Here is a 27,137-nt window from a genome sequence, read left to right on the forward strand (position 1 = left end):
ATACCTGTGTCCATGGCAAGCATGGCCTGCGCCGCCTGGATGTGCGCCTCCAGCTGGTCCTTCTTGGCCCGGACATCTCGGAGCTGGGTCCCGGCACCCTGGAGGGCAGCCCACACTGCGGGGGAGGCAGCTTCAGCTCCCAGGCAGCTTCACCCCCAGTATACAATTGCAGCCCACCTCCACCCTTCTGACCCCAGGAGGACCAAGGCTGACACACAGCAGATAGATAGACAAGGACACTCAGACATGGAGTCCCTTGGCCTGTGGGGAGGTGTTCAGTCTCAGCGTGGCCTCTGTTCCCTGAAGGCCTCTGGTCCCACTGCAGGCATAGCTGTCCCCATTGTACAGATGAAACAATAGAGGCTCAGAAGAGACAGCCCTCTGGTCCTAGCAGCTCACACCTTTCTCATTGCGCAGCTTGGCACGCGTGTGGCCCTCAGGTCAGCAGAGCAGAGGCCACGTATCTCTTGCCCTGTGCCCTGTGGCTCAGCTGGTGCCTCAGTGGCAGCCGGTGCCTCGCAGGAGGCACCTGGACTCCCCTGCAGGGCTCCCCAGGGCTGACACACAAGCAGCTGGGGAGCCATCTCCAAAGCTCTCCCACCCCAAACCATGCTGCGGTGACCCACAAACCCCACGCGTGCATGTGGCTGGGGGCTGAGGGTCCCTGGGAGCTCAGATGCCCAGCAGGCCTAAGGGCCCCCATCGGAGCCCAGCACTCACCAAGGCCCAGCCTCTGCTGTTCCTGGAGCATGGCCTCTTCTAGTGCAGTGCTGTTGGCCAGGAGCTGCTGGGCTCGGTCCACCAGGCCCTGCCGCACCACCGTCTGTGGATGCCAGGGCAGACCGTGGCTCAGACACGCAGGCCGGGGCTGCGGGAGGTGCAGGCAGTGGGGGCGCTCCTGCTGGGGCTGAGGGGAAGTGAGGGGCCTCACCGCCCACGTGTGGTCCGCCTGCTGCAGGGCCTGGCCAGCAGCGTCCTCGGCAGCCTGCACGGCCTGCAGGATGCGGCTGTAGGCACTGGAGGCCTCGATGGCCCTCTGGGTGAGGCGGTCCTGGTTGACGTCCAGGATGATGCTGCGGCGGAAGGGAGGGTCGAAGGAGTGGGTAAGCGCAGATGCCCTTGGCCTGGCTCTCCAGCCTCCTGCGCTCACAACCAGCCGTGCCTGCGCCTGCCCGCCAAGTCCCGCCTCCAGGTCTTTGCCCATGCCTGTCGCCTGCTGGGTGTACTGCTCCTGTCACTCTGGGCCCCAGCTTGCCGTGGAGCTGAGGAAGGCCTGGCTTCTTTGAGGACAACAGCCTCAGCCCCTAGGAGCCTTCCCAGACCAGCTGGCCCTCCCAAGGCCCTGTCTGCATCCCCAGGGTGGGCCCAGGGCCCCTCCTCTCCTGGCCACGCACCTGGACAGATTGAGTGCCAGCCGGCCCAGCTGCTGTGCGTGGGCCTCGGCGGCCTCCACTAGACGCAGCTTGCTGCCCGCCGGGGAGAAGGTCTGCATCCTCTGCAGCAGGGGGGTCCGAGCCCCGTCCAGGCTGGCGGCGAGGCGCTCCAGCTCCTGGAATTCGAGTGGACTTAGCAGCCCCTCCTCCTGCTCACAGCCACCTGATCCACGACCCCGAGGGCGGGCTCTGCACGCAAGTGTGCACACAAAGCTGCCCACGGGCCTGGGAGGGAGTTGGCCGTGGATGGGGTGGTGACAGGGGCCAGGGGCTGCACTCACCTCCTTAGCCTGGTCCAGGCTGTGCAGCAATCTGATGACGCTGGCCAGGGTGTCGCTAGCTGCATGCAGAGTGGCCTGCAGGGTGGCATTGTCCCGGGACAGCTCCTGCTTCCTTTGCTGAAGGCAATGCAGGGGAGTTGGGGACAATGAGGGGTAAGAAAAGAATAAAGGATGTGATGGGGTGGACAGCAGGGCAGGGAAGGGAGAAGAAAAGAGGGTGAGTATGGGGGGTGAGGAGGGGGGAGGGGTGAGGAGGGGAGGGGTAGAACGTGTGAGTATGAGGGAAGGAGGAGGATAGAGGGGTAGAGAGAAAAGTGGGGAAGAAGAGAAAGGAAGGGGGGAAGGGGGCAAAAGGGAGGGGACAGGGAGGGGGAGAAGAGGAAGAAAGGATGGGAGGGGGTGGGGAGAGATGGGGAAATGAGAGGAGGGGAAGGGGAAGGAGAGAATAGAGGAGCTGGGGAAAGGGATGAGGATTAGGGAGGGACAAGGAGGGGGGGAGGGGGATGATGAGCAGATGGGGAGTGGGGAGGGAGAGAACAGGAGATGAGGACAGGAGAAGAGGGAGGAGAGAGGAAGGGGAGAGAGGAGGGGAAGGGGAGAGAGGAGGGGAAGGGGAGAGAGGAGGGGAAGGGGAGAGAGGAGGGGAAGGGGAGAGGGGAAGGGGGAAGGGGAGAGAGGAGGGGAAGGGGAGAGGGGAAGGGGGAAGGGGAGAGGGGGAGGGGAAGGGGGAAGGGGAGAGGGGGAGGGGAAGGGGGAAGGGGAGAGGGGGAGGGGAAGGGGGAGGGGAGAGGGGAAGGGGAAGGGAAGGAGAGGGGGGAAGGGGAAGGGAAGGAGAGGGGGGAAGGGGGAAGGGGGAAGGGAAGGAGAGGGGGGAAGGGGGAAGGGAAGGAGAGGGGGGAAGGGGGAAGGGAAGGAGAGGGGGGAAGGGGGAAGGGAAGGAGAGGGAAGGGAAGGAGAGGGGGGAAGGGGGAAGGGAAGGAGAGGGAAGGGAAGGAGAGGGGGGAAGGGGGAAGGGAAGGAGAGGGGGGAGGGGAGAGATGAGAGGGGGAAGGGAAGGAGAGGGGGGAGGGGAGAGATGAGAGGGGGGAGGAGAGGGGAGAGGGGAGAGATGAGAGGGGGGAGGAGAGGGGGGAGGGGAGAGATGAGAGGGGCGAGGAGAGGGGGGAGGGGAGAGATGAGAGGGGGAAGGGAGGGGAAGGGGGAGGGGGAAGGGGGAGCAGGGGAGAGGAGGGAGGGGGAAGGGGGACAGGGGGAGGAGTAGGGGAGAGGGGGAAGGGGAAGGAGAAAGGGGAGAGGGGAAAGGGAAGGGAGGAGGGAACAGGGGGAGGAGGGGACAGGGAGGGGGGAAGGGGGAGGAGGGGAGGGGGCAAGGGGGAGGAGGGGAGAGGGAGGGGAGGGGGCAAGGGGGAGGAGGGGAGAGGGAGGGAGGGGGGCAAGGGGGAGGAGGGGAGAGGGAGGGAGGGGGGCAAGGGGGAGGAGGGGAGAGGGAGGGAGGAGGGGAGAGGAGAATGGGGAGGGGGAGGAGAATGGGGAGGGGGAGGAGAATGGGGAGGGGGAGAGCAGCAGGGGGAGAGCAGGAAGGGGAGGGGGGAGGGGCAGAGCAGGAGGGGTAGAGGGGGAGAGGGGGAGGGGGAGAGGGGGAGGGGGAGAGGAGGAAGGGGAGAGGGGAGAGGGGGAGAGCAGGAAGGGGAGGGGGGAGGGAGAGAAGAGGAAGGAGAGAGGGGGAGTAGCAGGAGAGTGGGAGGGTGAGAGGAGGAGAGGAGGTTGAAGAGGAGGGGGAGATTGGGGAGGAAGAGAAGAGAAGGGGGGAAAGGGGGGGAAAGGGGGGGAAAGGGAGGGGGAGGGGAAAGGGGAGGGGGGAAGGGAAGAAGGGAGAGAGGGGAGAAGACGGGGAGAGGGGGAAGGGGAGGAGGGGGAGAGGGGGAAGGGGAAGGGGAGGAGGGGGAGAGGGGGAAGGGGAAGGGGAGGAGGGGGAGGGGGGAAGGGGAGGAGGGGGAGGGGGGAAGGGGAGGAGGGGGAGGGGGGAAGGGGAGGAGGGGGAGGGGGGAAGGGGAGGAGGGGGAGGGGGGAAGGGGAGGAGGGGGAGAGGGGGAAGGGGAGGAGGGGGAGAGGGGGAAGGGGAGGAGGGGGAGAGGGGGAAGGGGAGGAGGAGGGGGAGAGGGGGAAGGGGAGGAGGGGGAGGGGGGAGGGGGAGGGGGAGGAGGGGGAGAGGGACAGGGGGAAGCGCAGGAGGGGGACGGGGAAGCGGAGGAGGGGGACGGGACGAGGGGGAGAGGGGAGAAGACGGGGAGAAGACGGGGAGAGGGGAGAAGAGGGGGAGGGGGGAGAGGAGAGGGAGGAGGGCGAGGGAGGAGGGGGAGGACGGCGAGGGAGGAGGGGGAGGAGGGGGAGAGGAGGGGGAGGAGGGCAAGGGAGGAGAGGGAGGAGGGTGAGGGAGGAGGAGGGGGGAGGGGGAGGAGGAAGAGGAGGAGGGGAGGACGAGGGGAGGACGAGGGGAGGGGAGGGGAGGGGAGGGGAGGACGAGGGGAGGACGAGGGGAGGGGAGGGGAGGGGAGGACGAGGGGAAGGGAGGACGAGGGGAGGGGAGGAGCGGGAGAGGAGCGGGAGAGGAGAGGGATTGCAGGGAGGAGGCGGGAAGAGGAGCAGGAGGAAGAACAAGTCCGGGGTCCTCACCAGGGCTTCCTCCAGGCGCTCCTGGTTGCGGCTGTTGAGCTCCTGGGCCTCCCGCGTGGCGTCCACTGCCCGGTTCAAAGCCTCTCGCAGGTCCATGAGGCCGGCCTCGTGCTGGGCCAGCCGGTCGCGGGTTTGTGTGGCCAGTGCCTGGTTCTCCTCCCAGAGGCTGCTCAGCTGCTCCTGCACTCGGGCCAGCACTAGCCGAGACCAGGGTGAGGGTGGTCACTCTGGAAGCCAGGCCCCTTCGTGACCCCTGGTCTCCACTTGGTGCCCGCCAGATCCATCTGCCCCGTGATGCCCACCTGATGCCACTCCATGCTGACCTCCCCCTTGGAGCTCCCAGGTCCCTGCCTCTCCCCACCCCGCCTGCCAGGGACAACACCACTCACATCTCTGTGCTGCAGCCAACTCAGCCTCAGCTGCTGCCTGCGGGGCCCCCAGGTCCCGGGCCCGCATCTCCCAGAGCAGCCGCTCCACCTCGGCCAGTGTCCGGAGCAGCTGCTCACCTGATGGAGCCGACGCATTGGCCAGCCCCAGGTGGCCCGTCTGGGACATGAGCTCTGTGGGGCAGGGGTTCGTCAGAGCCTGGGGCCGCCCGTACTAGTGCACCTCTGCCTGCTGGCTTCCAAGCCCGAGACCCCAGCCCTGCCATCCTTGGCAGGCCAGCGGCCCGGAACCTGAGCGCACCTGGGTGGCCCCTAGAGCACCTGGCGAAAGGCCACGGCTGCCTCACCTGCCCGGCCCTCACCTCCTGCAGTGCCTCCAACACCCTGACACCAGTCTGCTCAGCTAGCTTCTGAGCCTTCTCGTCCTGCCCCTCTCCACCTGGCCCACCCTGCTCCCTGGCCAGCTCTCTCTGACATGGCACCCCCTGCCGACCCCCAGGCTGGGCTGGCAGGTCCTGTTAGGCAGGCTCAGGGAGCCAAGTCTCTCCTGAGTCCCATGTCTCAGTGTGCACTACGGGATATCTGTGAGCGCGAACATCTAACCGGCGCGTTTCCTGGGGAGGCTGTCGAGGGGTCTGATGTCTCCCGGGGCCACCTGTCTGGCCACACGGCTGTGTCGCCGACCTCCTGACCCTGCCCTACTGTTCACTCCAGAGGCGTTGTCTCCCATCTAAACAGACAGACCCTGCCTGTTCTTCCAGGCCAAGCTCGGCCAGGCACCCCCACCCCTACCCCAGGCAGCCCTCCTGGCTCTGAGCCCTGAGCCTGGCTGGGCTGGCCCCTACCGCTCAGGGTGCGGTCCACAGCCCGGATGGCCGCCAACAGCGTCTTCGCATGGCCCAGTGTGGCCTCAGTGCCGGCCAGCAATTGGCTCGCCTGGTCTCGGGTCCCCACGGCCTGTGGAGGAAGAGCCCACTAGCCCATGCTGCTGGTAGGCGAGGGTCGGGGTGGCAAGGGAGGGCCTGGGGTCTGGGGGAGCGCCGAGGGTCCCAGGGAAGAGGGGCCCCTTATCTATTTAACTCTCTTATCTGATGACTTGTTATTTATCACTTGTTAGTTACCTAAAATAATTGGTTATTACTTGCCATTTGTTATTTCCTGTCAATTTAATGAAATAGTTACTCATTAAGACATTTGAGGCCGGCCACGGTGGCTCACGTCTGTAATCCCAGCACTTTGGGAGGCTGAGATGGGCAGATCACCTGAGGTCAGGAGTTCAAGACCAGCCTGACCAACATGGAGAAACCCCATCTGTACTAAAAATACAAAATTAGCTGGGCATGGTGGCGTGTGCCTGTAATCCCAGCTACTCAGGAGGCTGAGGCAGGAGAATCGCTTGAACCCGGGAGGCAGAGGTTATAGTGAGCCGAGATTGAGCCATTGCACTCCAGCCTGGGCAACAAGAGCAAAACTGTGTCTCAAAAAAAAAAAAAAAGACATTTGAGTGATATTATACACTGTAAACAAATGTATTAGGTAGTTTAGATAGTAATTCAGTGACTTGGTCAACCCCTAAGACTCTCAAGCTCCTGTCCCCTGCACTGACACATGTATGAGGCATGAAGTAACATCTGCTGAATGAGGACAAGCGAACCGCAGGGAACACAGGTGAAAGCCTCCCGGGGCCCTGGGGGGTCTTGGGGCTCCTGCCTGGCCGCCTAGCTGCCGTGCGTCCTGCCCGAGGCTTGTGCTCTGCTGCTCCAGCACCTCCAGCTGCTGTGCCGTCTCATGGCGGGGGCCCAGGGGGCTCCGGAGCTGGCTCTGTGGGAAGCGGAAGGTGAAGGCCTGCACTGGCCCGGGTTGGGGAGGGAAGGCCAGGACGCTCAGTACCTGCAGGTCAGCGATGGAGGCGTTCAGCCTGTGCAGACGGGCCCAGGCCATGGAGCTGGCATTGATGCCACGCAGTTGCTCGCGAATGGCGGGGAGGAGGGCGCCGGCCTGTTCCAGGTCATCCAGGAGCAAGACCACACAGTGGTCACACACTGCAGGCGATGTGGGGTCACAGGTCAGTGTTATGGGGTCAGGCCAGGGGAGAATGATCAGCTGGGGCCCTGGGGTCATTAGGGTGGGGAGGGCTCAGCCAGAGGTCATGAGGTCAGCTTAGGGACACAGGACCTGTGGGGACGTCCCAGAGTTCTGGCAGAGTCATAGGGTCAGGTAGGAGTCAGATGGGAGTGAAGGGCATGGGGTCACCCAGGGAGAAGGTAGGGCCAGCACAAGGGGTTGGGGCCGGAGGTGGGGCCAGTGAAGGGGCGGGGCCAGTGGAGGCAGGGTCAGTGAAAGGGTGGCACCAGTGGAGGAAGAGGGGGCCAGTGGAGGAAGAGAGGGCCAGTGGAGGAAGAGGGGGCCAGTGGAGGAGGTGGGGCCTGTGGAGGGGTGGGGCCAGTGGAGGAAGAGGGGGCCAGTGGAGGAGGTGCAGCCAGTGGAAGAGGTGGGGCCAGTGGGGGTGGGGTCAGTGGAGGGGTGGGTTCAGAGGACGGGTAGGGCCAGTGGAGGAGGGGTGGGGTCAGTGGGGGAGGCAGGGCCAGCAGAGGGGTGGGGCCAGTGGAGGGGTGGGGTCAGTGGGGGAGGAAGGGCCAGCAGAGGGATGGGGTCAGTGCGGGGGGCAGGGCCAGCAGATGGGGTGGGGCCAGGGCACACAGGAAGGCTAGGGACAGTAGAGGGGTGCAGCCAGCATTGGAGCTGCAGCGCTCCTCAGCGTGGTTGGAGTTGGACAGGCATGGGTCTCTTGGGAAATGGAAGGCAGCTGGGACCACTCTGGGAGGTCGAAGTTAACACTAGGGTCACCAGGCTGTGTGGGACTTGGATTCCTACTCCATCGGGTGTGGGGAAGTCGGGTGTTGAGAACGCACCTTCACAGTGGATGCTGTGGCCCACAGGCCCGCCTGGAACAGGCACCTGATGCTGCTGGCTGCAGGTGTCGCAGCGCTCCCCGCTGAGCCCCGGGGGGCAGTTGCAGCGGCCCGTGTGAGGGTCACAGCGGCCCCCAGGGCAGTGGCAGCCTGTGGTGGGGGGGCTTGGGTGAGCATGGCTGGCCTGGGACCTTGGAGCATACCCCACTCAGAAGTCCCCATCCGCCCTCCTGTGACCGGCCAGCACTCACGCCTGCAGCCCTGCTCAGGGAGCCCCCAGTAGCCAGGGGCACACTCGCGGCACTGGGGTCCCATGGTCCCTGGTCGGCAGTGGCACTGTCCGCTCTGGGGGTGGCACTCGGAGCCCTCGGCGGCCGGTCCACAAGCACACGGGCGGCAGCCCCCGCAGCCATCAAAACCAAAATGTCCCTCCTGTGGCACAGGCTGTGGTCACTGCCCTGCCCAGCCCTCAAGACTGTCCCAGACCAACCTGGAAGCCAGGGGTCCTGCCCATCTGGCCCCACCCCGAGGCTCTGCCCATCAAACACTGCCCCTCAGCTCCACCTATCAGATTCTCCCCAGGCCCCAACTCTAGTCCCTAGGCCCCACCCACCCAGCCCTGCTTACCCCACAGCCCTACCTGACAGCGGTCACAGCGCCGCCCAGTCACACCCGCCTTGCACAGGCAGTGCCCGCTGTGGGGGTCGCAGGCCTCTGTCCCACATGGGTCACAGTCGCACCCTGGAGAAGAGGTCCGTGACTGCAGCCCTGGGCCCTCTCACCCCCCAGGGAGCCCCTAGGCACCCTCCTAAGCCCTCACTTCACTGCCTCCAGGCCGCCCGGACCACCCGGCTACCCACTCCTGTCCCAGCCTGGCCCCACTCCCCAGCTGCCTCCCCTGGGCCCGAGGGACCTGCAGACTCCCTGCCATGGCCTGCCCTGCTCTGACGGCTGGTGTCCGCTGCCAGTGGTGGGGCATTGGTGGTGGTGTCTAACCATGAGAGGGGACTGATTGTGGGGGGAGAGGGGATGTGATCGTGAGGTGGGGGGGACGCTGGTCATGGGTTGGGGGGAGGGTCTGATGGTGAAGGTGGGGGCCTGATCATAGAGGGGTAAGGCCTGATCATGGGTAGGGGAGGGGGGATGTGATCCTGGTATGGGGAGGGTCTGATTGTGGTAGGGAGAAAGGGTGTGATGGTCGGGGGAAGGCCTGATGGTGAAGGGGCCTGATCGCTGGGGCGGGAGGGCCTGATCGCTGGGGCGGGAGGACCGGATCATAGTGGGGGAGAAAGGGTTGACCATGAACCCAGAAGGCTGGCTCCGACTTGTCCCGGCTGGGCCCCAGCATCAGGCACACAGCCTACTTATGGGGTATGCCCAGCAGGCCTCCCTCCTCCCCGCGCAACCCTCCCCAGGGTGCATCCCTCCCAGCCCGACGCCTACGGGTGCAGTTGCCGGGCAGCAGGGCGTTGCCGTAGAAGCCGGGGGCACAGATCTCGCAGCGGGGCCCAGTGGTGTGGCGCAGGCAGCCACGGCAGGCGCCCGTCAGGGGGTCGCAGTCGCTGAAGAGCAAGTTGGGGTCACCGTTGCCGCTGCAGTCGCATGGCTGGCAGGAGCTGCCCAGCACCAGTGGGTTCCCGAAGAATCCGGGCGCACACCTGGGAGCAGGGTGGGGAGGGGCCATCAGTGGCCCGTGGCGCCCACCCTCGCATATCCTGGGGTCAGCACTCAGGCCCTGCCCCACTGCCCTGGCCCCAGCTCACCGCTCGCAGGAGGCACCTGCATAACCAGGTTTGCAGAGGCACTGGGTGCGGCCGCCTCGCAGGACACAGCCCTCGGCGAAGCTGCAAAGACCAGCAGCGTCAGTCACTAGGCCCCTGGCAGTGCCCGGGCCCGGGCGAGCACACTGTGCTCTGGCTGGAACACACGCCAGGCGTCGGGGGCCCAGACCTCACGGACACCTCCAGCTGTCCAGGCCTCTGCAGAGGGCAGTGGGAACCCACCCCGCTGCTGGGTGAAGGGAGCCTGGCACCATCAGGGCCTCGTCCCGGGAGGAGGCTGGCTTACTTGTTGGAAGGCACTGAGAGGGGGCAGGGGCAGCTGACACAGGGGGCGCTGGGGTCCTCCCTGCTGCTCACGAAGCCAGCCTGGCAGCGCTCACAGTGGGCCCCTTCGGTGTTGTGCTGGCAGTCCTGGGGCAGAGTGGACAGTCAGCGCTATGGTGGACACCCACATCCTACTGCCGAGTCTGTGCAGCTCCCACCACCCCTGCCTCAGACTCTGTGCCCAAGGCCAGATGGTCCCCCACTGGGCAACACCCTTCCCCAGACCTCAGTTGACCTGGAAGTGCAGCCCCTGGTCTTCCCTGGCACGCTTGACTGTGCCTTCAGTGAATGCTGCCCCCCTGGCCCCACCAGCCCCTACTCACCACACAGACGCCAGAGCCAGGGAGGCAGCGGTCTGAGTGTCCATGGCACTGACAAGGGACACATCGGCCCAGGAAGAGACCTTTGACGTCCCGATAGAAGCCGGGGGCACATTCCTGAGGGTGTACGGGGGCAGGTGGCATCAGCGATTGAGAGGACGAGGGGCCCCACCCTGCAAGCTCACAGGTCAGACCCTCAGGGATCCTGCAGGCACGAGGCACTGGGAACCCGTGGAGCATGGTCACCGCTGGGTCAGAGGCTGGTCAGGAACTCCTGGCCTCAGCCGGCTGGAGGTGGGCCAGCACCTGGCTGCTGTTTGAGAACATAGCTCTCAAAGCCACACGGATGTCCTGTCTCGGGAATGACCAGGCCTTGGGGCTGGTGACCACCCCCTCCATGTGGACCAGGGCCTGCTCTTTCCACTCCTTCTAGGAGGTATTCAACCACAAACCTCCTCATACAGAAGGAGCAAAGTTACGGCAGACAGACAGATTAGCAGGGCAGATTAGCAGCTGGACAGACACACAGTGGGCGAGGGATGGGCAGAATGACAGGCAGACGCCAGGATGGTCAGTGGGGGATGTCCAGGTGACCTAGTGGTGGGGGCTGGGGTAGGTGGGAAAGGGGTATGGAGGGTGTGTGCATGGAGGGGCAGGCGGATGAGGGGCAGGCAGGCGGATGAGGGGCAGGCAGACGAGGGGCAGGCAGACAGGCAGCAGGGGACAGGCAGGCCCATGAGTTGGCCAGCAGCCTGCGAAAAGCAGGGGCAGGAAGAGAGGTGAGTAGGGTGACAGGAAGTGGAGGCAGCAAGGAAGGGAACACAGGGAGGATGCTGGAGGGAAGGGTGTGCACAGGTGAGCCGCCTCGCAGTCTGGTGCTGTCCTAACCTCACCTGGCATGAGTCCCCCCGGTAGCTGGCGGGGCACAGGCACAGCTCCACATTGCTGGCCAGGGCCCCCTGGCCTGCTGGGCTGGCCACCTCCAGTGCCACCCTGTGCAGGGAGACAGCCGAGGAGATCTGTGAGAAGAGGGCACGGATCTGCAGCTGCTCCAGGCTGGCCAGCACCATCATGAGCTCCTCGCGGGACACAGTGTTGCGAGTCTCCGTATGCCGGAAGTTCCCCTGTGGGTCCAGGATGGCACCTCAGTGGGGCCACACTCAATGGGGCCACACTCAATGGGACAGAACAGGGAGCCTAGAACAGACCCCCCCAACCCTGTAGGGGATGGAGGGGCACAAAGACCATGGGGAAGGAGGAGGTACAGGTAGAAAAACCAGTCTCCCATAAGGCCAGCCAGCACCTAGATCCCTGCCTCACACCACACATCAAACCAGCTCCAGATGCCTTAAGAATTGAAATACACAAAGAGAACAGCCAAGCTTCTAGAAGAAAACATAGGCAGGTCCTTTCTGATCAAGTAGTGACAAATACTTTCTTAAACAAGATGCAAAAACGCTTGCTGCCAAGGAAAAAAGGATAAATTCAAGTACATTAACTATAAGGCCGTTCATCAGAAGACAGCTCAGGCTGGGTGTGGTGGCTCACGCCTGTAATCCCAGCACTTTGGGAGGCTGAGGTGGGAGGATCACCTGAAGTCAGGAGTTCGAGACCAGCCTGGCCAACACGGCGAAACCCCATCTCTACTGAAAATACACAATTATCAGGGTGTGGTGGCAGGTGCCTATAGTCCCAGCTACTTGGGAAGCTGAGACAGAAGAATCGCTTGATCCTGGGAGGCAGAGGCTGCAGTAAGCCGAGATTGCACCACTGCACCCCAGCCTGGGCGACAGAGCGAGACTGTCTCAAAAACAAACAAACAAACAAAAAAAAACAAAGAAAAACCAGATGAGCTGTGAGAGGGGAGAAGACGGTTGTTACTCTGAAGTCTGACAGGGTAAGCACCAAGAATAACAAAGAACTCTAAAAGAATGGAAAAAGATTTGCAAGTCAAAGAGAAATGGGCAAAAGATGCTAACAGGCAGTGCATGGAGGAGGAAGCCAACAGCTACTGAGCAGCTGCTCACCCCTCAGGGATCAGGGACTCACAAAGCAGGTGGGAAGACAGCATGACACCCCCCAGGGTGACCAGCGCAGAAGATGTCTGACAACGGGTGTGGGGACCTCCCCAGCCCCCACCCCGCTTCTGCTCCTGGGCTGTTTTCCACCACGGAGAATGGGCACAGCAGCATTGGGACCCCTTCCGGCCTTCCCAGATGAGCTGAGGTCCAGGAGGGACCTGGGTGCCCAAGCCAGCTCCCCTCACCTCCACCAGCTGCAGCTGCCCACGGTGAACGTGGCCAGGCGTGGGGTACGCCGGCTCCAGGAATGTGATGCTCATCTGGTTGCCCTGGGAAGGCACATGGGGAGGTGAGGGTTGGCACGGGCCTGGACCACGGTGCCACTGCGTCACGCCCACCCAACCACCCTGCTACATCATCTCAGCTCCCTCACCTGCAGCACCACATCCGGCCTGCTCTCCATGGGGACAAAGACATCTCCCCGCTGGGTCTCTGAGTGCAGTTCATAACGGAGGGTCCCACCATAGGATGACACCTAGAGGCGGGACAGACAGAGGTGACCTGGCCAGACTCTGGCCACAGGCTCAGAGCCCGTCAGCAGTGGTCTGGGCACCCCCAGCACAGAGCCCTGCACTGGGCCTGGATACTTGTGCTCATTCCCTACCGGGACAGGGCCTGGGCACCCTCACGGACCCTCATGGAGCTCCCCCTCCCTGGACAGACCCCACTCCTGGCTCCCAACCCTCTCAGGCATCCTGGCCATCCTCAAAGTGCCTCCCCCAGACCTGATGCCCTGCTTACCCGGTCCCCCAGGTAGGAGGGTGGGGCCTGCCAATACAGCTCGGGGAAAGCCTCGGGCACAGCCTCAGGCACGTGCCGCAGGTCTGCACGGAGCATCTCCGTCCCTGGCTGCCGCTCGTGGGGCACCACCTGCCGGTCAGTGCTCAGCAGCACCCAGCCCTCCATATCCACGAACTGTGGGCACACACGTGTGGGTGCACACGGGTGGATGCCCACACATCACAGGGCCCCATCTTGCATCCAGTCCCACCTAAGCCCTCCCCGAGAAGGCAATGCCCTCAGTCCTGCAGGCGCACCTCCTGGCGGGTGTAGGACGAGCTCCGGCAGCGCTCCGTGGCCCCAAAGCAGAAGCAGCGGGTGCAACCTTTGGGGTTGGCAGCATCCAGTGAGAAGGTCCCAAGGCTGCACTGGTCACATCTGGGGCCCTGCACGTTCTCCTAGGGATGAGAGGACAGTGAGAGTGGTCGGCAGGTGCCAGGTGCCTGACCCCAGGTTCCTGGTACCCACTTGCCAATGGGGATGACTCTCCCAAAAGCTTCTAGGAAGCCCCAGCTGCCCCGAAAGGCCCGTAAGGACACTTTCAGCTGATGAGGCCGGAGGGAGAGGCCAGATCTGGGCCCAGCCCTCACTCACCTTACAGTAGCACTGCCCTGTGAGGGGGTCACACACGCCAGGCGCAGTGCCTGCCTCGTGACAGTCACAGGGGCGGCAGCGGGGGTAGCCATGGAAGCCCGGAGAGCAGGTATCACAGCGGCGCCCAGTCACGTTGGGTCTGCACCTGCGGCAGGGGCAGGAGCTGAGCCCCCTCCACTCCAGGTCACTCACACCAAAGTGAGACCTCGTAGGCACCCCCCACCCAGGCAGCATCCTCCCAGAAGTGGAGGAGAGGGCGCTGCTGCACCCAGGGAGCACAAATGGGAGCAGGGTGGGTGCCAGGACCCTCTGGCTAGAGGAAATGCTGTCCTTAAGGCCACCAGGGGCCGCGCTGATGCCGCTCTGGGCTCTCACTTGCACTGGCCGCTGTCTGTGTCACAGGTAGGGTCTGTGAGCTCCTGGACGCCGGGCCCTGAGCAGTTACACTCCTCACAGCCGACCAGGGGGTGGCAGCCAAAGGTCTGGGGCTGGCACAGCAGGCAGTCGGGCGGGATGGTGCGTGGCGGGCAGATGCACTGGCCCGTGAGCTCGTCACAGAGGCGGGCACCGCAGTCACAGGCTGTGGGGCGGGTACAGGGTTTACTGACCCCTCTTCCCAGTCCCGCCCCTCTCAGAGGCCCAGAATGCAGCCCTAGGGGATGTGGCAGTGTGACGGGGGCGGGGGAGACAAGAACAGGGACCCCTGCCCCGGGTGCTGAGCCTTGGACAGCTCCTGACATGGAGGCAGCTGCTCAGAATCAATGTCATCGTCAGAGACTGTGGACCACCTGCTGGTCCCTGAAACCTTCTGCATGGCCCGCAAGCTGGAGTCCTGGGCCCAGGCCCGCAGATGGGGCAGCAATGCTGGCCTGCCAGGCTCTAGAACATTCTCCTGACCCTGCTTTCTGGTCGACCCGTCCACCTTGGGCTCTGGCACCAACTCCCTGCCACTGGGCGCCCAAGGACTGGGGTACTCACGCCTGCAGTTGGGGAAGCCCCAGTATCCGGTGGCACAGCGGGAGCAGTCACGGCCAATGACATGGGCATGGCAGGGACACTGGCCCCCGAAGGGCTCACACGTGGGGCCTGTAGCACCTACTTCGTGGCAGCCACATGGACGGGCTCCGTTGTTATAGAAGAGGGAGAGGGAAGCAGCAGCGTTTCGGCAGAACAGGGATGAGCTGCTGGGGCTACATGGAGGGGCACGTGGTGAGGCCAGCTCCCGGCCCAGACCCCCACCCCGGACCCCTGACCTGCCAGAGCCCTGCCCACCTGATGTGGTAGCCCTGGGCTGCGCAGTGGCTGATGAAGTCATAGGATTTATCCAGGGGCTCCTCCCGGAGGTAGCCAAAGCTGTAGACGTTCTCAGGGACCACGAGTACATAATCCTAGGGGGTGAGGCCTGGTCACTCTCCCGCGGGCCCAGAGCCTGCAGCCGGGAGGCCCCCAGAGGCTGGCTGGGACCAGGGTCCTGCAGGCAGCTCAGAGTCCTGGCAGCAGCAGCAGCCCAGCCCAGCCCAGCCCTGGGCCCTGGCTGCTCAGGGGAGGCCACTCCAAGCCAAACAGCAGCTTTCGGGGGCGTGAGGAGGCAGCAGCATTGATGAGACCTCCTGGTGTCTCCCACATCTCTGTCTGCTGGCCACGCCTTCCTCCTCCCTCTCCTTCCTGGAGGCCCCACCTCCTCCAGGAAGGCCACCCTGACCAGCAGGGTGCAGGGTGCAGGGTCCAGGGCCCCTCTGGAGCCTCACAAGGTGGATCGGGAGGTCCCCAAAGGCAGGAGCTGCTTTGCTGGGCACAAGGCCAGGCCTCAGCAGGCCCAGAAGAGACAGACCGAGCCCAAGTGTACCACAGTGGTAATGACAAGTATAAGGACAGCTGGTCCCTGAGCAGGACATCAGCTGGGACTCACCAGCCAGAGCCACCGGCCCTCGGGCACACGCACGGTCACAGTGAGCTCGCTGTGGGTCACGTCCAGCAGGGCCTGGCCCTCACACACCACCAGGGTGCGGCAGCCGTAGCCATGTGGACAGAAGCTGGCGTTGGCGTGGCCTGGGAGGGGGAGAAAAGCAGGGTCAGGCCCCCATCTCTAGCGCCCCCAAGACACCCAGAGGGTTGAAGATGGCAGCGTTGGGGCAGCCAAGGAATGCCCGCTGGCCAACGGCCACAGGCATGGGACGTGCCCAAGAGGTCTGCAAGGCCGGCCCCTCATGTCACGGGGGTTGGCCGCATCATGACCTACAGATGTCATGCGGGACACCTCTAGGTACTGGTCAACTCCATGACCCCAGGCTTGGCTGAGCCAGGAACCAGACAAACACACAGGGCCACATGTGCTGCCAGCGGCATCCTGGGGCAAGCCCTCAATTCACCACGTGCCATGGAGCACAACGGGGCTTCCCAACGCACGAGACAGAGGGGAGACCCAGGCTTTTCTGGAAACGGGAGTGGGCGGGTAGGGGCTGCGGGCTGCAAGGGCAGCTAGTTTGAGAACTGATGGCAGGACAGAGTCATGTTGCCTGTCGCTCATAGCAGGTAGCACAGGCCACGCTGTGGCGCCAGCATTCCAGCCTCATCGTGTGTGGTAGCCTCTCCACCCCCCACACCAGACACTCACCCTGCCACACGCGGCCGGCGTTGATGAGGACTTCCACGGGGAAGATGGGGTGGGCTGGCTGGTAGCCGTGCAGCAGGAAGGCATAGCGGCCCAGCGTGGGCACATGGGTGGTGAAGACCACGGTGGCCTGCAGGGATAGGCCCTAGTGAGCAGGCTGAGCTATGAGCCCCTGCTGCCCCCTGGACAACCTGCCCTGGGTTGGGGCCCGGAGTCCTGCCCTGACACCCCCGTCCCTCTAGAGACTGTGGCCCTCACCTGGGGCTCACGCAGCAGGGTGGGCTCTGCATCAGGGTCCACAGCGGTGGGGGGCCGAGGTTGGGGTCCAGCTGGGGACGTGGCTGGAGTGAGATCCTGCGCGTGGGTCAGCGGGAGGCCGGGCGGCAGCGGGATCACCTGGCAGTCCCTGAGGATGATGGGCTGGGGCGGCTTTGGGAAGCGCGAGGGCAGACAGGCGGCACTGGTGAGAGCACAGTGGGTGAGTCAGAGCCGGCCCTGCCGCCGGGCCCTCGGCCGCGCCCCTCCCAGCCCCATTACCTGCCATTACCTGTTGGGGCCAAAGGCGCCATGGCTGCTGATGCAGCTGACCCGGGGCTCCACGAACTCCGGGCTGAACTCCTCAATGGGTACCAGAGTGACCCCGTGCTGCAGGCAGAGGGACGAGATGCTGCAACGCCCGTGGTGCGGGGAGGATAGGGGTTGCAGGTGGTACGATGGGGGGGTGCAGGCGGTACGATGGGGGGTGCAGGCGGTACGATGGGGGGTGCAGGCGGTACGATGGGGGTGCAGGCGGTACGATGGGGGGTGCAGGTGGTACAATGGGGGGGTGCAGGCGGTACGATGGGGGGTGCAGGCGGTACGATGGGGGGACCGGTCACACAGCTCAGACCCAGGAAACTACAAACCCAGGCGTCCGACCGAGCCCTGCTCTTTCCAAGATACCCTTGCTCCTCCTCCAGCTGCACAAACCCCAACCGCAGACCAGCGTGTTGGCCAGTTCCTGGGCCCACAGGCCTATGCGGCTCCTCCCATAGCCCTCTTCCTCCCCTTCGCCCTCCCATCCGTCACTGTTCCCCCACTCTTATCTCGAGTGCTGCTTGGTGCCACCAGGCCGGGACAGGCCCAGCTCTCCCAGGACCTGACCCAGGCAGGCACTCAGCAGGCACAAGCCGCAAATGGGTGCTCCCTTTCTGTGCGGCCATGTGAGGTTGGTGTCTCGGAACACGGCAACTTATCCGCTGACACAACGCTGGGAGACGCGGCTGCACAGAACATGTTGTGTGGCACTTATAGAAAGTTCCAGGCCAGGTGTGGTGGCTCCTGTCTGTAATCCCAGCATTTTGAGAGGCCCAAGAGGGCGGATCACCTGAGGTCAGGAGTTTGAGAATAGCCTGGCCAATATGGTGAAACCCTGTCTCTCCTAAAAATACAAAAATTAGCCAGGCGTGGTGGTGAGTGCCTATAGTCTCAGGTACTTGGGAGACTGAGGCACGAGAATCGCTCGAACCCAGGGGGTGGAGGTTGCAGTGAGCCAAGATCTTGCCATTGCGCTCCAGCCTGGGCGACAGAGTGAGACTCCATTTCAAAAAAAAAAGAAAAAGAAAAGAAAGTTCCAGAACAGGCAACCAACGCTGTCTGTGCCAGGAGGTGGCTGCCCTGGGGCCAGGGAGCTGTGACTGCAGGTGCTTTCCTGAGCACATGGAACAGCTCGGGGGTACGTCAAAAGGGACTGAATCCACAAAACGCTTGCAGGAGGGGTTCCAGAAGAAACATGCTGGGCATGAGCGAGTGTGGCCGCCTTGGGGACCTGGGACCCCAACTGTCCTCTCCCCTCTCATGCATGTTTCAAATCTTCTGAAAGAAGCTGACCCCTTGGAGTGGGGACCTGAGGGGTCCTTACCAGGAAGAAGCGTGCCTGCTCGGCTGTGAGCCTCACGCTGGCCTCCGAGTCCAGGTGGAAGACAGCCAGGTGGTCCTGGGTATCCCGGGCAGTGCCCCGGCACAGGGTGCTGTGGGGGGAGGGTGGTCAGCAGGTGGGGCAGCCCCAGGCGTGCCCTTACTCCAGCCCCACCGGCTCCCACTCACCTGTACAGGCAGGGGTGCAGGGAGAGCAGCCCCTGCTGGGGGGCCCGCTGTGGGGTGTGCACGGCCACGCCCACCTCCTGGCGGGCATCCTCATTGGCGTACTCCACCACTAGGGCGTAGCGGCCTGGCTGCGGCACTGCCACTTGAAGCTGGACATCCACCTGCAGGGAAGGCAGGGTGACCAGAGGCCCGCCACCCCTCGCCCTTCCCACCTCCCTCCCCTCCCACTCCAGCACCTCCCTGACCCCAGGGCCTGCCCCTCAGCCGAGTCCCACCCTGGCCCGGACAGCTCCAGGCAAGTGGTGGGGGCTGAGCTGTATGTGGAGGCCACAGCCAATCCTACGTACAGACAGGCACTGAGGTCACACATGCAGGAGGCAGGAGGCAGGAGGCAGGGGCGCCCTGCCTGGGTGCTGGGCTCCATTGCCTGAGGCAGTGCCCTGCTCCTATAACCTGCCACTGCCACAGGACCCCCAGCCCCCAGGCCAAGGTCCTGCAACACCCATTGCTCCGTGGGGTCCCAGGACACGCACATCACTGCCCGTGCAGGTGATCAGTGGCGGGTGCGATGGGCTGAGCTGCTCCGTGGGGCAGGGCCGGGGCAGGCTGTTGTCCTGGCGACACAGGGCCTCCAGCCCGGCGGCCGAGGGGAAGCCATCCAGGGGGAGGTGTGTGTAGAGGAGGCAGCTGGGGGGACACAGGCCGTGGTCAGCCCCAGGTCCACCCAGGTCCCCAGAGACAGGCTGAGTGGGGGAAGCCAGGCACAGTGGGGGTCCAGGAAGCCCCCACCCCGGTCCCACCGCACGCATTGCCCTCACTTGTCGCCAGACTGCTGGGCAGAGGGACGGTATGTGCAGGCCTCAGTCACCCGCAGCTGCAGGAGCGCCGCCTCGTAGTATGTGCTAGGCAGCAGAACCACGTAGTCCTGCAGGGTGGAGGTGGAGGTGGAGGTGGTGCTGAGAGTGGTGGGCCCCACCCCCTGACCCTGACCCAGCCCCCAGCCCTCAGCCCTCAGCCCTCACTCTGGCCCCTGCCTCACCAGGAGCACCCCTTCGGCCTCCACAAGCAGGGCCCAGGTGCCAGGGTTCAGCACAAAGGGCTCTCCGAAGCCCCTCTGGGGCACGGTGATGAAGGCAGGCTCCGTGCTGGGTGGGAAGGCCACGGGCTGGCTCTGCGCTGTGCCTGGGCGGGGGCGGGGGCGGGGGCGGGGGCGGGGGGTGAGACTCCTGAGCCCAGCCCTTGGGGCCACCCCAGGCTGCACCCCCTACAGGGTTGGAGATAGGCTGGTCCTACCACCCACATGAGCCAGAGGAAGGTGGCGGGGCTTGGGAGTGGGGTGGGCTGGGCTGGTGGGGCAGGGGCTGGGTAGGGCAAGGTGGGGCAGGGGCTGTGGCCCAGGGACCCCACTCACAGTTGGCGCAGGCAGCCGACCTGCCTTCCTCTCGCACAGAGACGCGCCCGCTCACACTCATGGCCCCCCGGTTGACGTATCGGAAGACGAGCCAGAAAAGGTCGGGGGAGGTCAGGTTCAGCCTGGCCACGATCCTGGGCTGGGTGGGCATGGAGCGTCGGGTCACTCTCCCTGACCACTGCCAGCCTGAGGCCCGGGCCTTCAAGGGGCCTGCCCACCCCTCCCTGCCAGCCACGCCTGGCTCCACTTCTAGGCTGAGCCTGGGAGGGGGAGCACAGCGCCCACCTGGACAGGTGCCATCTGCGCGTAGCCCCTCCAGCTGAAGTTCTCGAACTCGAGGGGGTTGAAGCCAAAGCGCACGGCGTGACCCTCAGGTGTGGCAGCCTCCTCCAGCTCCAGGCGCAGGTGGTGCAGGTCTGGGAGGTAGTGGTCCCTCGCAGGCCTGGCCACAGCAGGGGCTGGTCAGGTGCAGCTTGGCCATCCTACCTAGCCCTGCACAGCGGCCCCAGATCTCCAGGGAGGGTGAGGCCTCACGTGGGCCCATGGTGAGGGACACGGAGAGGCCCGGAGGACAAGCTGCCTGCCCCGCTCCCCACCACCCAGTGGGGAAGGGGTACCCACTCGCTGCAGGTGGGGCCCTGGGTGTTGGGGCGGCACCGGCAGACGCCCGTCCTCGGTTCACAGCTCTGGCCTAGTGCACCGCCAATGTCACACCGGCAGCCTGCAGGGAGAAGGTGGGAGGTCAGAGGCTGCCTGGCCCCCACCCAGCCTCAGGGGCCCCTCACAGCCAGACTGAGAAGCCTGCCTGGGGCTCTCTGGATGATGGAGAGTCAGGGCGAGGGCGAGGGCGCTGGGATCTGTTAGTGCCGTCTGCCCGGGTGTAGGACAGGGGAGAGGAAGCCACGCATCTGGGTGGGAGCTGCACCCCCTCTCCCGCACCCTGGCACAGGCTGGCACCAAGGGGCAGCCATCCATCACCCGGGCCTCATGCTGCCCAGGCTGCACTTGTCCTTCCGGGCCTTGGGTTCCCCAGCATAAACCAAGGGGAGGCAGGGCCGTGGTCTGGGACGAGCGAGTGGGCACTCACTGCGGCAGCCAAAATAGTCAGCCTGATCCAGTCCAAAGAAGCCATCCTTGCAGGACGCGCAGGCCTGGCCGCACACGTGGGGCTTGCAGAAGCACTGGCCGGTGCCCTGGGGGCCAAGGGAGGAGGTGAAGTGGGGCAGGGGAGGGTCCCGACCCGTGTGCCCCCAAATCCCCCACACCTTGGTCCTCAGACTCACCGGCTGGCACTCAGCAACTCCACCCAGTGTGCCCCTGAGGTCGCAGCTACAGCCTGGGGAGAGCAGGGCAGGACTCAGATGCTTGGTGGGGCAGGAGAGCCTGTCTCCAGCCCCCCGAGGAACCCCCACACACTAACACCCCCTCCAGGGCACACTCACAGGCTCCAGCCCCCCCAGGAGCCCCTGTACCCCGACACTCCCTCCAGGATACACTTGCAGGTACAGATCCCCCAAGGAACCCCTATACCCCAACACTCCCTCCAGAGCACACTATAGGCTCCAGCCCCCCAAGGAAATCCCGTACCCCAATACTCCCTCTAGAGCACACTCACAGACTCCAGCCCCCCCCAGGAACCCCTGTACCCCAACACTCCCTCCAGGACACCCTCATGGGTACAATCCCCTGAGGAACTCCACACCCCAACATTCCCTCCCGGGCACACTCACGGGTGCAGCCCCCCCGAGGAACCCCCACACACTAACACCCCTCCAGAGCACACTCACAGGCTCCAGCACCCCGAGGAAATCCCGTACCCCAACACTCTCTCCAGGGCACACTCATGGACTCCAGTCCCATGCAGGAACCCCCTGCACCCCAACATTCCCTCCAGGACACCCTCATGGACTCCAGTACCCCCCCCCAGGAACCCTCGCACCCCAACATTCCCTCCAGGACACACTCATGGGTGCAATCCCCTGAGGAACCCCACACCCCAACACTCCCTCCAGGGCACACTCACAGGTGCAGCCCCTCCGAGGAACCCCTATACCCCAATACTCCCTCCAGGACACACTCACAGGTGCAGCCCCTCCGAGGAACCCCTATACCCCAATACTCCCTCCAGGGCACACTCACAGGTGCAGCCCCTCCGAGGAACCCCTATACCCCAATACTCCCTTTAGGGCACACTCACAGGCTCTAGCCCCCCAAGGAACCCTCATACCCCCAATAGTCCTTCAGGGCACACTCGCAGCCCCCCTGAGGAACCCCGCACCCCAACATTCCCTTCAGGGCACCCTAATGGGTACAATCCCCGAGGAACCCCATATCCCACCACTCCCTCCAGGGCACACTCACTGGCTCCAGCCCCTCCAGGAACCCTGCACCCCAACACTCCCTCCAGGATATACTTGTGGGCACAGTTCCCCAAGGAACCCCTGTACCCCAATACTCCAGGGCACACTCACGGGTACAGCCCTCGGGGTTGCTGGGGCTCAGTCCCCAGAACCCAGGTTTGCAGCGGTCACAGCTCGGTCCCTCCACGTGAGCCCGGCACATACAGGGAACCTGTGCCTGGGAGAGGACAAGACTGCAGGTCAGAGCGGGCGCCCTGCTCTCCCACCCACAAACCTCAGCCATAGAGCCCTGACAAGGGGTGGTGAGGGCTGAGGGCCCTCACCTGTGACTCACAGGAGTCACCTGCAGTGGGGGCAGAGGACCAGCCTAAGGAGCAGACAGGCCCTGGGGTTGCCATGGCAACTGAGCAGCAGGCAGGAAGCCCTGGTCTCACCGGACTCGGGACTTTTAGCTTGGCCTGGGTCCCCACCCATCTCCCACACACGAGCAGACTTGGGCTCACCTCAGGAAGGGCAGGATCCACTGGGGCCAGACCGGCAGGGTGGCAAGAGCCAGCTGTGAAGAGAGGACCATGCCTCGGTCATTTCCCAGTGACCAACCCGGAAGGCCAAGGGTGTCCCAGGCCCAGCCAGAACCCACGGTCCCACAGGAGCTGAGGACCAGCACAGGTGCCTCTCATCCACATGGACGGCCTGAAAACACCCACCTCCCTGCTCCCTCCGCAGCAACGGATGTGCCATCCCACCACACAGCACCTGCTCACGGACGTGCACGCAAACGTGCACCGCGTGGGGTACCCGTGTACATTCCACACGCAGTGTGTGACACACATCTGAACAAGCACACAAACGCACGTGAAGATGCACCCACTACACGTGCACTAACACACCCACACGCCCGTGAAAGGACATGAACACGCACACCCACTTGAGACACGCGATACGCGCACCCACTTACGCGACACACGCCCACACGCGACACACAACACACGCACCCATGTGACACACAAACCCACTTACGTGACACACGCACCCACACTTAGGTGACACCCACACCCACACAGGCAACACGACACCCGTACACACACAGAACGCAACACACGCACCCACACGAGACACGACAGGCGCGGATGCACAGCACGCAGACACGGGCAGTACGCGGACACCCCTGCACGGCATGTGAACAAGGTGCGAACACAGAGCGTGGGGACGCAGTCGCAGTACACACAGCAAGATGCACGTGAACAGCCTCACAGGAAGGCAGGCAGCGTGTGAACAGCACACAGACCCACACACAGGCCCGGCACCTGGTGCACACAGCCACCTGCCTGCTCACCTTCGCAGTAGGGGAAGTTGTAGGCACCGGGCACACACGTGTCACACCGCAGTCCCGTCACGCGGGGCCGGCAGCTGCACTGCCCACTCCGGGGGTCGCAGGCTGCGTGCAGGGAGCCTTCGGCAGAGCAGTGGCAGGCTGCGGACAAGGATAGCCGTGGGCACGCAGTGGAGACTGCACCTGCCTCCCCACCACTTCCTCCCTAGGCACTCACGGACACAGCTGGGGAAGCCGTGAAAGCCGGGGCTGCATTCCTGGCAGGCAGTGCCTGTGTAGCCGGGGCGGCAGCGGCACAAACCTCCCGCCCCACAGAGCTGGTCCAGGGCTCCCCGAGGGTCGCAGGTGCATGCTGCAGAGGGACAATGGGGTCAGGCCCTGGCGCCATGTGGGTGGCAGAGCCCCTTCCTGCCCTGACCCTCTGCTCACCTTGGCAGTTGGGGAAACCATGGTAGCCAGGGCGGCACCGGTCACAATGAGGTCCGGCAAACTCAGGCTGGCATAGGCAGCGGCCGGCCTCATCGCAGCCCTCGGGCAAGGTTCCTGCAGGGCTGCAGCCACACACTGCAGAGCGGAGCGGGTGTCACGGTAGGCCAGGCCCACGGGCCTCCCCTACCCACGCCCACGTGGAGAGGCACCACTCACACTGGCAGAGAGGGAAGTGAAAGTAGCCAGGGGCACAGCGATCACATGTGGCCCCCTCAAAGCCCGCTCGGCACCTGCACTGGCCTGTGTCAGGGTCACAGCGGTCATCGGCCACTCCAGGGCTGGAACACTGGCAGGCTGCAGGAAAGGGCGGCCCACATGCTTGGTCAGAGGCACCAGGCCTCTGGTGTCCACCTCGAGTGCAGGTAGAGGTTGAGCGGGGAGAGGGGACTCACGCTGGCAGCCAGGGCCGTAGAACCCGGGCGCGCAGAGCTCACAATGGGTGCCTTGGAAGTTGGGTTTGCACAGACAGCGTCCCACCCTTGGGTCCTTCCGGCAGGCGTTGCCCTGGGTCCCTGCCGCGCTGCAGTCACAATCTGGAGGGTGGGGACAGGCAGGGGAGTCTCAGATGCCCTGCAGACCCCAGTACGCCCCTCCTGGCAAACCTTCCCTCTCCACAAACTCATTTTCTTACACTTTTACACAACACTAACTAGAAAATAAAATAATAAAAATCCCAGCAAGGGCTGGGTGCAGTGGCTCACGCCTGTAATCCCAGCACTTTGGGAGGCCGAGGCGGGCAGATCATGAGGTCAAGAGTTCGAGACCAGCCTGACCAACATAGTGAAGCCCTGTCTCTACTAAAAATACAAAAATTAGCTGGGCATAGTGGTGCACCCCTGTAATCCCAGCTACTTGGGAGGCTGGGGCAGGAGAATCGCTTGAACCTGGGAGGCGGAGGTTGCAATGAGCCGAGATCGCACCACTGCACTCCAGCCTGGGCGACAGGGCGAGACTCCGTCTCAAAAAAAAAAAAAAAAAATTCCAACAAGGGAGAGGCGTGTTTGGGAAAACAGTGGTGTGCAACAAAGTCAGGCCAACTATCAAAACGCTTCATTAGTTATTTGTTACGTAGATTCCTAGTTAGCTGCAAGCATTAACACAAAGAGAAAATACAAACAAATCAAAACTCAAAACAAGCTGCAAAACAAATTATAGTTTCTTTTTTTTTTTTTTTGAGACGGAGTCTTGATCTGTCACCCAGGCTAGAGTGCAGTGGCACGATCTGGGCTCACTGCAAGCTCTGCCTCCCGGGTTCACACCATTGTCCTGCCTCAGCCTCCCCAGCAGCTGGGACTACAGGTGCACGCTGCCACGCCCGGCTAATTTTTGTATTTTTAGTAGAGACGGGGTTTCACTATGTTAGCCAGGACGGTCTCCATCTCCTGACCACGTGATCCGCCTGCCTCAGCCTCCCAAAGTGTTGGGATTAAAATTATAGTTTCTTTAGAAACAATGTCAGGTGTTGGGAAGAAGGTAGAAAGAATGTATCAAATGTCTTAACTTACGCATGAAAGGAGGGTTGTGAACACGCTTCAGTTTTTGTTACTGATAGAAAAATAAAGGTTCAATACTTGTCAAAAATGTAAGAGTAACCACTGGTCAGACCAGAACACAGAAAGAGAGCTTGCAAACCCTCCCCAGAGAGGAAACAGTAGCAAAAACAAACAGACCAAAATCAAAGCACGTTTTCTTGCTCTAACTTGTGAAAGTCAGGAAAGGAAATGTTTCAGCAGAAAAGGAGAAATGATACAAGGGCAGGAGCCAGCCAGAACTGACAGAGGCAAGGACGATCGTGGGGCTGGGCTGTCTCCTTCATGAGATAAAAACCGAAGACATCAGCGTGACCAAGAGGAAACTCCAGCCATAGCCTCTTGAAAGAGCGTACCTTAAACCAACGCCTCAGACAGGTGGTAAACCGAGAGCTGTGTGTAGGGAGCTGGGGTGAACGCAAACACAGAGGAGTGAGGACAGAAGGCACGGCGGTAACGAGACAGAGGGAAGCTCAGGCATGTCACCCAACGGGCAGCAGAAACGAATCTCTAGGAGCAGGTAACGTGTCCTGGAGGTGAGGGAAGCTAAAACTATTAAAATGGCAAGGAGAATTTGGCAAACCAGAGTCAGAGAGAGACAAAGACTGGATGGAGATACATAGGTAGACTGTGACAGCTCAGAGGGACAGAAATTGAGCAAGGGTACTGTGGGTTTGAAGAGCATAATGAACAAGCCTCCTTTGTTTTTTTTTTTTTTTTTTTTGAAATGGAGTTTCGTTCTTGTTGCCCAGGCTGGAGTGCAGTGGCGCCATCTCAGCTCACTGCAAACCCTACCTCCCGGGTTCGAGCCATTCTCCTGCCTCAGCCTCCCGAGTAGCTGGGATTACAGGCATGCACCACCATGCACAGCTTATTTTGTATTTTTAGTAGAGACGGGGTTTCTCCATGTTGGTCAGGCTCGTCTCGAACTCCCGACCTCAGGTGACCTGCCCACCTCAGCCTCCCAAAGTGCTGGGATTACAGGCATGAGCCATCGCGCCTGGCCACAAGCTTGCTTTAACATGCCAAATCGGTACTCCATAGAGAACACACATTCCTGTCCAATGTTCCTGGAACAATCTAAAAGTGGTCACATTCTGGATTAGAAACAAAGAAAATCTCAAATTCCAAAAACAAAAGGCAGAAACTGCCAGGCGCAGTGGCTCATGCCTGTAATCCTAGCACTTTAGGAGGCTGAGGTGGGTGGATCAACTGAGGTCAGGAGTTCGAGACCAGCCTGGCCAACATGGTAAAACCCCATCTCTACTAAAAATACAAAAATTACCCAAGTATGGTGGTGGGCGCCTATAATCAGTCCCAGCTACTCGGGAGGCTGAGGCAGGAGAATCGCTTGAACCTAGGAGGTGGTGGTTGCAGTGAGCCGAGATCGTGCAACTGGACGCCAGCCTGGGTGACAGAGTGAGACTCTGTGTCAAAATAAATAAATAAATAAATAAATAAATAAATAAAATTAAAAAATAAAAGTCGTCACATTCTAGGTTAGAAACAAAGAAAATCTCAAATTCCAAAGACAAAAGGCAGAAACTATCAGTGTGCCAAGTCTAACCACCATGCAGCAAAACCAGAACTGCACACCATGAAAAGGACAGGAGGGAAACCTCAGCACCTTGAACAGTGACAGGTTGAAAGAAAATAAAACCCCAAATGATAGACTGTTTAAAAAAAACACAGCAATGAGGACACCCCACATCTCAAACTACAAGATACCTAGCCAAAGCTATACTCTGAGGAAA

General features: G+C 62.8%; 1 protein-coding gene across 4 annotated transcripts in view; it reads right to left on the reverse strand.

The window, feature by feature from the left end:
• LAMA5 (laminin subunit alpha 5) overlaps positions 1 to 27,137 on the reverse strand; it is a 61,928-nt gene that overhangs the window by 6,776 nt on the left and 28,015 nt on the right. For all 4 annotated transcript variants that reach the window (XR_008541248.2, XM_024352052.3, XM_024352051.3 and 1 more), the window contains exons 12-58: positions 24,247 to 24,387; positions 24,011 to 24,148; positions 23,795 to 23,929; positions 23,583 to 23,717; positions 23,369 to 23,506; positions 22,536 to 22,588; positions 22,144 to 22,249; positions 20,956 to 21,008; positions 20,760 to 20,865; positions 20,294 to 20,393; positions 19,958 to 20,114; positions 19,673 to 19,811; positions 19,301 to 19,443; positions 19,080 to 19,186; positions 18,795 to 18,948; positions 18,262 to 18,422; positions 18,077 to 18,185; positions 16,724 to 16,821; positions 16,435 to 16,636; positions 16,180 to 16,306; positions 15,475 to 15,614; positions 14,838 to 14,953; positions 14,544 to 14,755; positions 13,941 to 14,145; positions 13,566 to 13,710; positions 13,229 to 13,369; positions 12,933 to 13,106; positions 12,565 to 12,666; positions 12,377 to 12,460; positions 11,004 to 11,234; positions 10,114 to 10,227; positions 9,753 to 9,877; positions 9,449 to 9,529; positions 9,129 to 9,343; positions 8,326 to 8,426; positions 7,937 to 8,117; positions 7,686 to 7,835; positions 6,664 to 6,815; positions 6,484 to 6,594; positions 5,619 to 5,730; positions 4,777 to 4,947; positions 4,388 to 4,584; positions 1,715 to 1,831; positions 1,395 to 1,549; positions 932 to 1,073; positions 721 to 823; positions 5 to 115 (exon numbers count right to left, since the gene is read on the reverse strand). Coding sequence is in view for 3 of the 4 variants with exons in the window: in XM_024352052.3 (XP_024207820.2) it covers positions 5 to 115; positions 721 to 823; positions 932 to 1,073; positions 1,395 to 1,549; positions 1,715 to 1,831; positions 4,388 to 4,584; positions 4,777 to 4,947; positions 5,619 to 5,730; positions 6,484 to 6,594; positions 6,664 to 6,815; positions 7,686 to 7,835; positions 7,937 to 8,117; positions 8,326 to 8,426; positions 9,129 to 9,343; positions 9,449 to 9,529; positions 9,753 to 9,877; positions 10,114 to 10,227; positions 11,004 to 11,234; positions 12,377 to 12,460; positions 12,565 to 12,666; positions 12,933 to 13,106; positions 13,229 to 13,369; positions 13,566 to 13,710; positions 13,941 to 14,145; positions 14,544 to 14,755; positions 14,838 to 14,953; positions 15,475 to 15,614; positions 16,180 to 16,306; positions 16,435 to 16,636; positions 16,724 to 16,821; positions 18,077 to 18,185; positions 18,262 to 18,422; positions 18,795 to 18,948; positions 19,080 to 19,186; positions 19,301 to 19,443; positions 19,673 to 19,811; positions 19,958 to 20,114; positions 20,294 to 20,393; positions 20,760 to 20,865; positions 20,956 to 21,008; positions 22,144 to 22,249; positions 22,536 to 22,588; positions 23,369 to 23,506; positions 23,583 to 23,717; positions 23,795 to 23,929; positions 24,011 to 24,148; positions 24,247 to 24,387 (6,390 nt within the window). In the remaining variant the exon portion in view is untranslated. The remainder of the gene's footprint in view (positions 1 to 4; positions 116 to 720; positions 824 to 931; positions 1,074 to 1,394; positions 1,550 to 1,714; positions 1,832 to 4,387; positions 4,585 to 4,776; positions 4,948 to 5,618; positions 5,731 to 6,483; positions 6,595 to 6,663; positions 6,816 to 7,685; positions 7,836 to 7,936; positions 8,118 to 8,325; positions 8,427 to 9,128; positions 9,344 to 9,448; positions 9,530 to 9,752; positions 9,878 to 10,113; positions 10,228 to 11,003; positions 11,235 to 12,376; positions 12,461 to 12,564; positions 12,667 to 12,932; positions 13,107 to 13,228; positions 13,370 to 13,565; positions 13,711 to 13,940; positions 14,146 to 14,543; positions 14,756 to 14,837; positions 14,954 to 15,474; positions 15,615 to 16,179; positions 16,307 to 16,434; positions 16,637 to 16,723; positions 16,822 to 18,076; positions 18,186 to 18,261; positions 18,423 to 18,794; positions 18,949 to 19,079; positions 19,187 to 19,300; positions 19,444 to 19,672; positions 19,812 to 19,957; positions 20,115 to 20,293; positions 20,394 to 20,759; positions 20,866 to 20,955; positions 21,009 to 22,143; positions 22,250 to 22,535; positions 22,589 to 23,368; positions 23,507 to 23,582; positions 23,718 to 23,794; positions 23,930 to 24,010; positions 24,149 to 24,246; positions 24,388 to 27,137) is intronic.

Source organism: Pan troglodytes, chromosome 21 (assembly GCF_028858775.2).
Source record: "Pan troglodytes isolate AG18354 chromosome 21, NHGRI_mPanTro3-v2.0_pri, whole genome shotgun sequence".
NCBI classification, from domain to species: Eukaryota; Metazoa; Chordata; class Mammalia; order Primates; family Hominidae; genus Pan; species Pan troglodytes.